This window comes from Musca domestica, unplaced genomic scaffold, assembly GCF_030504385.1.
Source record: "Musca domestica strain aabys unplaced genomic scaffold, Musca_domestica.polishedcontigs.V.1.1 76, whole genome shotgun sequence".
NCBI classification, from domain to species: domain Eukaryota; kingdom Metazoa; phylum Arthropoda; class Insecta; order Diptera; family Muscidae; genus Musca; species Musca domestica.
In genome coordinates, this window is record NW_026712396.1 from 2,852,645 (window position 1) to 2,867,645 (window position 15,001).

General features: G+C 32.2%; 1 protein-coding gene across 2 annotated transcripts; it reads right to left on the reverse strand.

Annotated features, from left to right (window-relative positions):
• Window positions 1-5,071: 5,071 nt before the first annotated feature.
• LOC101898641 (collagen alpha-1(III) chain) lies at window positions 5,072-12,962 on the reverse strand. 2 transcript variants are annotated; one of them, XM_005178034.4, is made up of 5 exons: window positions 12,283-12,962; window positions 11,582-12,215; window positions 11,312-11,515; window positions 10,922-11,076; window positions 5,072-8,992 (listed from the first exon to the last, which is right to left on the reverse strand). In XM_005178034.4, exons 1-5 carry the CDS (start codon window positions 12,653-12,655, stop codon window positions 8,946-8,948), a joined length of 1,413 nt encoding a protein of 470 aa, XP_005178091.1. In that variant the 5' UTR covers window positions 12,656-12,962; the 3' UTR covers window positions 5,072-8,945. The 2 variants fall into 2 exon arrangements, with proteins under 2 accessions (XP_005178091.1, XP_005178090.1); XM_005178033.4 differs by having other exon boundaries at window positions 11,582-12,236.
• Between the last annotated feature and the right edge of the window lie 2,039 nt (window positions 12,963-15,001).

Here is a 15,001-nt window from a genome sequence, read left to right on the forward strand (position 1 = left end):
CTACGTCAAATAATGAGGGCGGTTCGTGATTTCAACAGACAGACGTTAAATAGACTTAGAATTTTACGCGGATTATGAATATATATACTTATGGGTCTACGACCAAAATTTAGGGATGTTACAAACGGAATGACAACGTTAATGTACCCTCATTTTCAAGGTAGTAGGAGGGTATAAAAAAAACATTTCGAGGGCAAGAAAACCTTCCGGCAGAAGATATATTTGATATAATATAAAACCGTCAAGACAAACGTTTATATTTAAACCTGAATTCTTTGATATTCTAATATTTTAAGGTTAATTTTATTAAAAATACACCCTCCTATTGAAATCATTTTTTTGTTGGTTTTATTCATTACCAAATGCAGATAGGTGTTAGTAGTTGTTGTAACAGTAGTAGTAGCAGTAATAGCCAGCTGTAGCTATCATCATGTAATTTGTTCTTATATAATTTAGCTGAAATAGAACAATCAGATCAGTAGTATATATGATTATATTATATATTTTTAGGTAAATATAAAATATTGTTTTTATTTTTATTTTTTTAATTAATAATTGTTTGTTTTTTTTTTAGTTTTTTATATATTTTCTTGTAAATTATTGTTGCTGCAAACTTACCACTCTGTGTGTATACAACTTTGTTTTGATAACCTATGTTTCGTTTGTACCCTTCAATTAATTATATAATCGGGTTTATAATGTTTTGATTTTTTTTTTAACTTTTGGTATTTTTCAATATTTTGTAAGGAGTCATTTGTACTTAAAAAAAATTAAATTGTACTTTTTTGGGACGGGGTTTGTGTAAAATCAACAAAGGTGGGATTTATAAAATCAGGGTTTAAAAAAATAAATCGTATTGTGTTTTTAAAAACATTTTACAAAAATGCCACATTTTCTTTAGATAAAATGAGAAATTAATAAATTTTGATACAAATTAAAATTCTAAAGCTTTTTTCATTAAAACATAAAAGCAAATAAAAATGTATAAAATATTTTTTTTTCGATTTTCTTCTTGGTTCTGGATTTTTCGATTCTTACTTCCACTCCATAAATTATAGTTTTTTTTTTTTATTTTTGATTTTTTTATATTAAAAAAATATATATAAAATTTTGTTTATATATTTTATGTAAATATATGTATATTTTCTTTCATTATTCGTGCAACTTACCACTGTTTTTATAAAACTTTGTTTTTGATAACTTCTGTTTTGTATCCTTCAATTAATTATAAATGGGTTATAAATGGACTTTCGATCTTTTTTTTTTTGTACTGATCCTTTGGCAGTTTTTTAATAAACTTAAATTGTAGAATTCGTTGTTGTAAAACCAACAAAATCATAGTTAAAAAATACATTGTATTATGTTTTTAATAAAATCCAAGAAAAAAAATATTTTTCTTAAAACAAAATGTGGAATTAATAAATTTTGGATACAAAATAAAATTGTCAAGTTTCTTTTTGTTTTTTTTTTTTCATTAAAATATAAAAGCAAATAAAAAGGTTTATTAAATGTGTAAATTGTATAAATCAATATGATTTCTTTGTAATATTTTTACTTTCTGCTATTTTCATTCATTAATATCACCATAAATTATAGTTTCGCTTAGTGTAAATGTACTTTTTTTGGCATTCATTCATACTCGATATTTTGTCCTTTGCATTTTATGCAGCTGTATATAAAACCCATTTCGAAAATATGTATATTTTGCAGTTTAGCAGTTTTTTTTATAGGTTTCGAGTTTAAAATATTAGCATTAGAGGCCACTTTATTTTATGTACACGGTATATAAAACACCTATTTTTTAATAAATAAACTTACCTATCACTCAGATTATCTTATATGTACCTTTCTTATCAAATGGGTGTAGAAAATATTAGGACTTTTGCAATTTGTTGCATTGCATACATATCGGTATTTACCACGTAATTGCATTTTTGGATCAAAAAATCATGTGTAGTGAGATTTCAATATTTTTTGTAGTTAGGAAAAATTATGTCTTTTATATTTTAATTCTTACAGATTAATTTATATTTTTTTTTAATTATTTCGTAGAATAAAAAAATAGGAATATTTTTATACTTTTTACTGCGAAATATATATTTCAGTTAATTGCTATGGAATGTTACAGAAATCAGAGCATGATTTCATTATTATTTGGATTAGAAAATATCTCCTAACTTTCAAGATTTTTGTATGGAAACAAATTTACTTAATAATATTAAACACTACATCAATGTTTCTTGACATCTTAACTTGAAGTTAATAAAACGTACCATAAATGTTGGGACCGCCATGTCCCATTTAATGTTAGTACGAACATGTTAACAAATATCAGTTGGTTTTCCAACAGATGTACATCCTCAGCACATTTCAGTTTATTAAAATATATTTTGGACTTGCGTTTTGATTATTTAAAATAATGCCCTTTCGGAAGAGATAAGGGATTACTGGACCAACATTGTCCCCTTCCCATTTGACTTAATTCTGATGTAAATACGACGTGCTACTTTTGGACTATATCATCCTTTGGACTATATCATCCTTTGGACTAATAAACCTCCATATCAGATATGTTTTTTTTTTTTTAATTTTTTGGAGGTACAGAAAACGTGGACCGACATATCCCATATTTACATCGGAACTATGGTTAAAAGATATAGAGATACACGAAAATTGAAACAAATCTATGATTAGTTTTGCATGTTAGTCAAAATTTTGACGTCTAGTGGCGGAAATATAAAAAGGAGTCGGCCAATAAATTCCATATTCACATTAGATCTTGTGTTTGTAGAAATATTGAAATGTGCTAGGTTTGGAAAGAATCCTGTGCATAGTTTGCAATTTCTTACTGTGGGGGAGGTATCAGAATGAGTGATCTCATCTATTCCACCTCCTCACCAGATTTTGTGTAGGCAGAAATATTGAGATGTGTCAAGCTTGATAAGAATCGGATGCTCATTTTGAATTTTGTGAAGGTTGTGATAATTAAAAACATTGACCCTTTTCATGGAAGCCACTATAAGGAGTGGTCTGATCTACAATCTTCATACTACAGCTAGTGCTGGAAAAAAAAAACAAAATCGGATTATCCTTTTTCTTCCCATAGAGAAACTTTTTTTTTTAAAAATTTGACCTTTGGCGACCATCTCCGAACTCGATCTAAGTTTGTTGTTAATGTCACGATATACAACGATTGGACGAAATCGCGTACTCTCTTCGAGAGTTATCGCGCGCACCAGACAAGAGAACAGAAGGATATGCCTAGATCGACTCGAAATGGATTTCGTTCAGAGACTGGACTGGACCGCTATTGCCCATTTCCGAACTTTGATCTAAAACCGTTATTTCGATGAGGCAAGTTTTGGCCGTGTAAAGTGTCATATACCCCCTGTAGCCATGAGTCTGAGGGCATAAAATGTCACTTGATGGCCCAGTGACTATACACATATGCCTTATACCATCAAATCTATGACAGTTTTGAAATGCAGAAACACTCTGAAAACATTAAGCCTTGCTGGGTTCATAACACACAAAAAAAAAAAAAAACAGAAAAACAAGTCAAAATGCAGCTAAATTCGGGCAGAACTTTTAATACCCTCCACCATTTTGAAGCATCTAGAATAATTTCGAACTTCAAATACGAAATTTGAAACAATTCCGTTGAATAATGTTGCTAAGATCATCAAAATACCGGATAAAGGGATGTACCGTCATATGTGAGCTATACGAAGACGTGGACCTGCATAGACAATTTTCTGGCATAGGTTTTAATGTTAAAAATTTCTGTTTTTCGACAATAGCCCATTTAAGGATTCTCAATATTATTTTATTTAATGTGGAACTTGTGAAGGAAAACCTTAACATTTTTGAAAAAATACCCTGTGTTTTGCTATGGCATTATTAGGCTATGAATGACTTTGAATAATCTAATCTAGAATCAGGCATGAGATGGAAACATGATCGAGATTCGAAGTGAATAAAAATGATTTCTTTTTCTTAACACTGTTATTCGGATTAAAAAGATTGTTAAAATTTTACAATTTTATATTAAAATTTATATATAATTCTACTCGATTTCCCTCAAACACCTGATTGGACAGTTCGATCCTCAGTATATACATGAAACACTAACTAAAGGTTATGTATAAATTATTTTTGTTTTCACAACAAGTAAATTCTAGTATTATTTAAAATATATAAATTTGTTATTTTCAACATTAGAAGATATTAATTTTGGTTTGATTTGTTCCTTTTTTAGTAAATTTATGTATAAATACAAAAAGAAAACACAAAAATACACAACCCATATCAATGTTGACATTGAAGATCAACTATTTTGTTTTGACTCATTTTAAAATAGCTATCATATTTTGGCATTAGGTATTTGAATTCATCACATTGGTTTTCTTTAGATATATCGTTTTGTTTTTTAAACGTTGAATTTTCCATTTACAAATACGTTTTAGGTTTTTTTCTTTTTGGTAATAGTTGATGGCCGGCATCAAATTATTTTAAATGAAATGTTTTTTTTTTTTTCATTACAAACTTAAATAATAAAAACAAATAAAGAAAAGTATATAAAATAAAAATTTAAAATTAAAATATTGCACTTCTTTGTTTTTTGTTTAATTTTTATAATCTTTTATAAATTATCATCATTTTTGTCATTGAATATTTTTTTATCACGTAATAAATAAATGTATAAAAAAAGGTAAAAAATAAAAAAAAATAATGTTTTCATTTAGTTGATATAGATATTGTAGTAAAACTTCTTCAGTCTTTTGAAATTGTGTTTTAAGATTATTTGATTAATATCACATAATAGACGTAAATGTTTGTTTCATTCATTTGTACCTTGATTTTGGAATCGTTTCAGTAGTAAATTCTTTATCTTTGGTTTGGTATTGTTCTTAAGCCCATAAAATTTTTTTTGTTTTGTTTTTTAGGTTTTTGTTCACTTATCACAGTCTCATTGGTTTTCAAAATAGTTGTTTCATTTTTGCATTTGTCTTTTGCATTGTAAATATACTTCATATGCATTGCATTTCTTCGTTCAATAAAATTCTGTATGTTTTGGGTTTTGTTTTAAACTTTAGTTTTTTTTGTCATATTGTAATTTTATTTTATTATTATCTTTGATGATAAATTTTAAAATATAAAGCAAATGTGTAATATTTAAATATTATTATTATTAAATAATAGCAATTAATTTGCTGTATCATAATATAACATGCGTTCAAGTTGAAATTGATCTGCAAAAAAATATTTTTAAATTAATTATTTATGCTTATAAACTAAACCTTGGACTTCTGTTTTCGTTTTATTATTTTTAATTAGCAAATGTATATGCTATTTAACTTATTTTTATTAAGAAAATATTTTTTGGAAGAGTTGTGGTTATGAAAAGAAATACTTAAAAGAGGGACTATCAATGGAAATTTAAATTGATTATTATTTGATTTTAAGAAAACTGTTTTTATTTTTATTTTATTTTATTTATTTATTTATTTTTTTTTTTTTTTTTGGGATTAAAAAAGTGAGAAATGTCCTTCATTCCAAAGACAAAGCTAAGCCATTACACAAGTACAGGGTGAGATGAAAAAACTGCAACCAACTTCAGACTGCTGTCATTTCTAAGCCACTCGTCCGACAGCTGTTAAAGTTATTCCAGTGACAGATCATTATGTTGTTTATAAGCATATAAAAGCATTCTGGTGAGAATTTTCCAGAAAAAAAGTTATCCGTGAAGGAATTCAACCGTGATAGTGTGATTTATTTATATTTTTGGCGAACATATCGCAATGTTCCATTCGGCAAATATTAAAAAATGGGCTCGGGGTAAAGCCATTAAAATTCCAAAAAGTGCAAGAACTTACACCCCAACAGAGAGAACCGAAAATAGACTCAAAAGAGCTAGAGTTGCTTCGCTTCGCTTGGCCGAAAGTGGTGAACTGCCGAATTTGATTTTCTCCGATGAGACGACGTTGTCCAGCAGTTTGTAAACAAATAAAATGATCGTGTTTACTTGCCAAAGAAGTCAGCTGAAAATGTTCACCAAAACTCAAGCGCCGGCCATGGTGATGGTGTGGGCCGCCATAACAGCCAATGTTCGCTCTCCGCTCATATTAATTTACAGTGGCATCAGAATAAATACCGCATATTATCGCGAAAATATTCTAGAGGGTGTATTAAAGCCTTGGGCACGCAAACATTTTGGCCGCAGACCTTGTACATTCCAACAGGACTCAACACCATCGCACTCAGCACGCGGCACCCAAGAATGGTTACAAAATGAGGTTCCTCGCTTCATTTTCAGCGCACAATGATCAGCAAAATCTCCGGATACCAATCCGTTGGACTATTGTGTCTGGAGTATTTTAGAAAGCAAGGTTGGCACTAAAAATACCAAATTGTCGATCACCTCAAGCAAGCGCTTCTCCGAGAATGGGCCAAAATACCGCTGAGCAACATTCGGGCAGCGTGTGACGGTTTCATTGGCCGTTTGAAGGTCATAATTCGTGCCAAAGATGACCAATTCGAACAAATCTAAACTTATTCTAAAATTTGAAGCTATTTCCGAAATTTTTTGCTTTCATTAAAAAAATTAAAAAATGTCAAAATTATGGCATTTGACTTTGTTGCATTTTTGACTTGTCGTTTTTAGTGAGACACATGACTTTTGATTTAGTCGCCGGAAACAATCAGACAATATTTGAGTAATAAACTTGTATTGGCAGGGATCACCCAGGAGCGACGAGGGAAACTCTTAGTACATCCAAATAAAAAATGGGCCGCATACCAATTTTGTCAGAACGATTTTAATTTCTGACATGCTCTATATCCACCACAGTTGGGTACAGAACGCATCTTCTCTTGGAAGTTGGCAGAGCTGCAACCTCCACACAAATCTGCTACTCAATATATTCACAAAAAACGTCAATGAAGAGCGGCATGTAGGGAACCCTCGGAAGAACTTGGCTTTGATTTCGATCCATTTCAGATAAGGAAAATGTTGCTTGGTAATTTTAATGCACTTTATTTCCGAACTCCTTCAATCCTTAATGAGATCCGAATGAAATATTGCTTTGGTACGGATCATATCTATTTTTCTCTTTTCACTTTTAACTCAATTAAAAAGATTTTGAACTGAAATAAATGTTGTTACAATTTTAAAATTCAATTAAATCAATTAAATTACAATTTTCATGATAGTCCATCTTTTAAACATTAAGGGTCTGTTTCTCCATGACGATATGGAAGTGAACTCGAATTAAAAAACACCAATTCCAGTAGTGGAATTCTATAACTCATTTTTTGAGTTACCAACAAAAGTCGGTCAAATTAAAATGCTTATAATTTCAGTAATTAAGGAAATTATGGGTAAATCAAAGTGCCTACAGGTACATGCAAATGTTGCTAACCTTAACTTATTTTTAATATCAAACATTTGGGTTTAAAAGTAGCCGATTTTTGTTGTTAACTTAGAGACTCGCTCTACAGGAGCCTTTTTTTAATTATATAAAAACCAAACATAAATGGCATGAGTATTTTTTATTTTCAAGTTTACTTTCGCATTGTCATATCCAAAAAATGCCACGATTTTCGAAATACAACTCAAAATTAAAATCTTATTAAAGAAATTTCTTATTTCAAAATAAAATCTTTATGTTTCTATGCGCACATACACACACATTGTATTACATTTCAGATTATAATGCAATAATTGTTGTTTGGGCAGGGTGATAATTGTGTATGCATAGGATAGGTCTGGGTTTGGACTAAATAAAACAATAAAACTGTTTTGATTTTTAACTTAAAAAATATACAAAGAAAAATTTTTAATTTTTTTTTTCTTCTCATTTAATTGTGAAACAATAATCTCTTATTATTATTATTATTTATATATAGTTTTATTAGTGTCAAAATAAAATACAAACATTTATGTTGGAAGTAAAGGATAGAGTAAATAGATTTAGTATTGCATTGCCAAGTTTTTGAATGGGAAATAAAACGACAAGTTTAAGGAGGATAGCATCGGGGGAAAAGAAAATAGTCAATTTAGTAAAAAAATTACAAATTCTTACAGAATATATAGGCGAAGGAAAAAAAAAACAATTATAATTTTCTTTTTATCGACTGAGTGCAGGAGTTACTGCTTTGTCCATCATCAAAAAATTACGTTCTATGGTTAAATTTTAAAACAATATTATTATGGTTACCAACAACAACACATCCAAATGGTGTTGATTTGGTTGGTAATTTTTTTAAATTTCTAAATAAGAAAATATAATTTGGACACTTTTTTTAAGCTTACATTTTGAATTAAGGGATTTTTTTAAGGGATTAGAATTATTGGGGGATCATCATATCATCATCACTTGTATAATAAGTGTTACACATAATATATAATAATATATCAATAGATAGTACATATTATACTACTAATCTCTAATATTTTATATAAGATCTTTGTTGTTTCAATTTTTTAATGGTTTCAAAAATATCAGAAATGAAATAATTTCATTTACCGCTTTTAAGATCATGCATGTTGCAACAGACGATGAACAGACGTAGAGACACGTACCATCATAGCTGACACAACGAGGACGATGCTCCACCAATGCATTGAACGGCGACCGACGACTATTATTATATATAAGGGGGGTTATAATTATTTTGGTTGTTTTTGGCATTACTCAATGATTTTTCTTTTATATTTATATATATTTTGTTAATATATATTTTCATAGTTGATGGTAGGTTGGCTGATTGATTGGTTGGTCGGTTGGTTGATTTGCAGCATTCACTATCATGTGGTATTATGTTGTGTTGTTGTATCATCGACACGCACAGCGTATTTAGTGTTGAGAATAATAGCGTTGTATCTTATTATTATTATTATTTTTAATTTGTTTTTGTTTATAAACATCATTTGACTTTTTGACTTAATAATAGCCCGCATTTGAATAACTCTGCTGATATGACTGCGTGTCTGTGTTTTGTTGGAAGAGAGATACAATTTTTGGTTTTTTTTTTTTGTTATGACCGAAACACAGGAGGAAAGTTTTTTTATATTTACAATAAAAATAATAATTGTGTTAGTTTGCTTAAATTTTATTTTTGCTTTTCTTAAAACTAAAAATGTTTTGATATTGGTAAATGGTAAATAAAGACAGGTATAAAGTATTTTACTTTCCACAACAAAAAAATAAAAAATCAGTAAATTCGGCAGGGCCGAACTTTGAATACCCTCCACCATTTGAAACTAATTTGGCAATTTTCAAAAAATAAAATAAAATCCGTTGTTAAAATCTTAAAAATACCGAATGTATCCGTTATTTTAGGGTCTATATAAGACGACGTGGACCTGCATAAGCAACTTTTGCAACAAGCCATTACAATAGTTAAATGCGAAACTTGAAAAAAAAAAAAAATGGTGAATAATGTAGCTAAAATATCGAATATAGGGAGGTACCATTATATGAGGGGGCTATACCTGTACATTGTACCATTATATGAGGGGGCTATACCTGTACAGACAATTTTCAGTCTTAGGCTGTAGTATCCATTACGAACTTCAAATACAAAATTTGAAGCAATTCCGATGAATAATGCCCCTAAAATAATCAAAAAACCGAATATCGGGAGGTGCCGTTATATGGGGGCTATACGAAAGCGTGGACCTGCACGGACAATTTTCTGTCATAGGCTGTAGTATCCATTACGAACTTTAAGTACCAAATTTGAAACAATTCCGGTGAATAATATCGCTAAAATCATTAAAATACCGAAAATCGGGAGGTGTCGTTATATGGGGGCTATACCAAAACGTGGGCCTACATGGCCCATATTCAATACCGTAAGTCCTGCAGACATAATATACATTTGAATAAAATTTTATCCACCTATTTCATTTCGTTCGGAAGCTAGAGTGATTTCGACAAACGAACGGACATAGCTAAATCGACATAGAATTTTATGCTGATCAAGAATATATGGGGTCTAAAATGTATATTTCGAGGTGTTACAAACGGAATAACAAACTTAACATACCTTCCATACTGTGGTGGAGGGTATAATAAAAATGGTATACCTCTTTAACCTCAATTGCAAATCTTTCAAATGGGATATATACCAAAAATAAAAAATTACTATAATATATTAATTCTCTGATTTTTTAATGTTCTCTCCGAAAAAAAGGTCATTATGGCATCGAAACATGCATGCCAAATTATAGCATCTACTCTTACTTCTTAAAATGAGGGGGATTTGTGTCCGAATTGAATATATTTGACCAATGACTTCGAATGATAATCCTCAAAAGCACCAATATCTATACCGTTTGGAAAGCTTTACATTTTAGAATGTTTGAGATCAAACAGCCCCGGATATATGATTACACCTTGGCTACTCGGCTTGAATTTCTTGATCTAGAATTCCTCTGGCACACATATAATTCAATTTCAAACGGCCGGAAATAATTGACAGCATCAAATGCTTTATATAAGTGACATTGTAACAGCGCTTTTTAAGTACGGAAAATAAATTCTACAACGAATATCAGAATGGTTGGACAGTTGTCTGAGGGTTTTCTGAAAGTCCTTTCCCGTGTTCAACGAAATGCTTGTATTCACTTGTGGTTATCAAAAAAAATAGGTGCCAACAAGTTAGGACATAAAACATAAGATACCTTAAAGCCTTACTATGAATTATTTCCTGTTTGGTAAATCAAGCAAATATACAAGGGAGGACCTTTCAAACCTAATTTAAAAAAATGTTAGATTAACTTTGATCTCCTAATTCCCTTAATCCTCCATTCGTTATACATTTAATGCTAATCATGCTAATGACAGTTCTTGTGGAAAGTAATTTCTATTTTTTTATATTCAAGTAAAGAAAGAAATGTTTGAATGGTACTCACCATAGCCAGCATAGGCGCGTTCATCATATGTTTGCTGCGCGTGTTGAGAGTAATCTGCCTGAGATGTGTTATAATCAACAGCAGGCGCTCCATACTGTTGAGTATAATCTTGACCATATGTTTGATAGCGGGTATCTTGTTGACCGTAAGTTGAACTTAAAAAAAAAAAAAAACAACAAATTATATATTAAATAAATCTTCATATAAAAATTTTGGGACTAATACAATTTTACAATAAAGCCATACAATACAAAGTCTAATGAAATCGCTTCGTGGAAGAAAGTTATATAAATGTGCATATTTTGCAAAGTGTTTATGCTTTCGATTAAAAACAAATGAATGCACCTTTCACAATTGTTAAAAAGAAAAACCATATAATTTTTGCCTTACCTGTATCCTTGATATTGACTTTGATCATATTCAGCACTTGTATAGCCACTATTGGCCTGGTGTGTGGCTGCATGCGTTGGTGCCGGAGGATAAGTTGATGTCTGCGCATAACCATTATATGTTGTCTGTGCTTGTGGCGCAGCATACGACTGGGCATAAGGATCCATTGTTTGTGTGGCAACATGTGGTGGATAACCATGGTGGCTAAAATTACAAAAAAATATTAACATTTTTTCCATTTTATTGAATAAATTCTCATTTTTCTCTTACCTTTGTGGTGGTGGTGGAGCAGGTTGATGTGCCACACCATAATTTGCCGCTGGTTGTTGTGTCATGTGTGGAGGCTGATGATATTTTGGCGCAGGCGCTCTCTGGGAATATGGTCCGGATTCATAACGACCACGCTTGGGTCCTGGTGGGCCACCAGGAGCGCCGCGTTTCAGTGACATTGGTGCTGCCTGTGAGTTAGATGCATGCGGTTGTTGGTGCAGTGGGGGACGTGTCATACCAGCACCCTGGTACGCACCACGTCCTCTTGGTGGACCACCACGTCGCACCATACCGCCATGCTCTTGCATAGGAGCACCACCATGCATGGACATCATACCACCGGCGCTACCATTATGTGGATTATATGCTCCACGACCACCACCTCTTGGGCCACCTCGACCACGACCGCGATAATTTGGTGATGTACCCATTAGAGGTGGCTTACTACTAACCAACGGCGCTGTCGAAGCAGTCACCACGGCATTGGGATCCGCTTCTTGTGCTGACGCAGGTGCAGCAACCTCTGTTGCAGCAGCTGTATTATCTTCCTTTATGGCAACAACTTGATTGTTAGCTGATGCTTGCACCGGTGAGATAGTTTTATTGTTATCCACACCGGTGTGTTGTTTCGGCTCTGCAGCGTCCAAAAATGTTTCTAATCACATCAGTAGTTTTCATGTGTCTTAAAAGTGTATACTTACGTTGGTTGTACATTGGCATTCTACCGGTTCCTCGCATTGGTGGTCCACCTCGGGGTGCCCCCTGAAAACCACCCCTGCCAGAATATCCGCCTGGACCACCCATGCCAGGTGCTCCGCGCATTGGTGGCGCTCCTCTTGGTGCGAAACCTCCACGTGGGGGATAGCCCATCGGTGCGCCACCCATACCGCCTCCACGTGCTCCATAACCACCACGGGTTGAGAAACCCCCGGGTCCTCCCATGCCGGAAAATTGACCCCTACCCATACCCCTGCCACGACCCCGTTCAAATGAACCACGCATACCGCCGCGTCCACGTGTGGGAGCCACACCACCAGTTATAGGTGCCGTATCGACTGTTGTAGGAGCCTCCATAATATTTTTTCTTTGCTTTTAAGATCTACACACAATTTTTTCTAAGCTTCTTCTATGAATGCCCAACCAGCCGACGACGTTGCGGCAACTTTTATAGATTTAATGACTGATATTTACGCGACTTTTATTGAATGTTTTTACTGAGATGTATTTCTGACCTGATAAGCATTACTTTTTCTCTTTAAATCACGATTTAATAAAATACTTTAAATTTTTTCCTACAAAATAAAGATTTTTCCGCTTCTTATGTATACACTTTTTTTTGCATCTGTCGGGTGTTGCCAACCTCAAAGTTGTCGGCAAAATGGCGTCGCTTTGCGAGCCGAGCTATCATTTTCAGTGATTGTCAGATGACACATGATGACATCAAAGCAGATGATTAAAATGGCCGTTATGACAATTTCAAAATTTGAAGCTATGTTTACATTCACTAAAGGAACTTACTTCTACCAATTCTTCCCGGCGCCTGCTAAACAGCCCTGGTTCTTTTCATCAAACATGAAACCTGAAAACATAAAGATTGTTAATCGATTGCTCACTGGTCATACTTACACCAAAAAATATTTCCACAGGATTGGAATTGCTGACTCAAATCTTTGTGAAACCTGCAACGAAATTGAAGATGAAAAACACATAATTTTTTTCTGCAAAAAGCATCAAAATCATAGGAATGATTTTGATTTGTTCAAGAAATTTAATAACTTACCGGAAATCCTGATGTCCAAAAACCAACAAAATATAGATGAATTAATCAACTTTATTGCACTTTGCAAAATTGAAGTTTGACTTTTATTTGTAAATAATCATCATATTTGCTGACAGTTCTTTATTTTTTCCTTTAGTTTTGATTTTTTTTTTGTTTTGATTTCTTATGTATTTCATTCATATCACTACATTCTGTAAACACACATATACTGTAAACAAAAAGAAAACGAAAATAAAAGAGTACTGATACTTTTCAAGTAACCAATAACCGGTCATGGTGAATGGGCACGAAAGTGTTCTAACCACCAACATACTTGACGACGTAGAAGTACAAAAAAAAAAAAAAAAAAAATGTTTACATTCGCGACCTATGAATAAATCGTACAGTAAAGGTGTGGTTGCGTAGCGTATGCTATCATTTTCTGTGATTGTCAGATGACACATGAAGCCATCAAAGCAGATGATTAATATGGAAGTAATGGCAGTTTAAAAATTTAATGCTACGTTTACATTTCCGTCCCTTGAACAAGTCGCACAGTGAAGGTGTGATTGCGTAAGAAGCTTAAAGCGTAGATATTTCATATATGAATGCCAGTCCTGCCGTCCCTTTTTCCTTATAGTTTGACATTCATATTTCCTTGCAGAAGGTCACCAATGTAAATGAACACATGATTTTCAACACCAATTGCCTTTATATTTGCTTTTTTTGATGCACCAATTTTGTCCATTTATTGTATTATCTTGTGGTTGTATATGTTTACCTAAACAAACATCAGTTGAGTGGCATTTATATCCTCCTAAGGGTGGATATGGGTTAATCTGGATACAATTTGTATTTAAATGCTATAGTGGGCAAAACTTCCAAGCAATTCCAAAAAGTGTTGCCAGATTTGTACCTGCAGCAAACAACTAAACATTGAGGGAAAGGATATGAAAGCTATAAAACTAAACATATTAGATTTATCTATTCTGCATTTTGAATTCAATTATTGGTCTGTTCCAGAACTTTAAGAAGGTAAACGTTTTCACTACGATAACCGATTTTCTCTTTATTATATCCAAGGTACAATTACTAAGGTAATCTCATGCTATCATACGATCACAATTTTTTCTTTTTTGTCCCTTCACTGTCAAATTTATATTTTGTAGTTCTTCCTTAAATATGGGCATATGCAGGCAAGAATTTTTCAATAACTTTAGACCAAATATTTTGTTGTTTTCGCACCTTTTAGAGGGTATAAAAGTCAAGTTAGAATATAATCTAAAACAGAACAGTAAACTATTAGTCCGATAAGTCATGTAAGCCTTAATTTTGGAATGGTTGAATGTAACCAAGCCAAGGGAAGAGTATGAAGACAATATCACAATTTGTTTTATACAGGTAAAAGGTTGTCGTCTCCCATTTTTAGTCGAATTGGCATTAAATGCGTTACAAGAAATTGTTAATGTGAGCTTTCGTTTCAGTACAGAATGAATATAGCAGTTATTGTCAAGATTTTGGCAACATTTGTCAGCTGGTAGTTCAGCAGATTTGATTCTTAAATTCAGACCTAAAGTAAAACCTAATTTGAGACCTACACAAGAACTAGAATCACCGAAAACGTTTCCTAAAAATGAAGGGTTTAAAATATTTATACATTT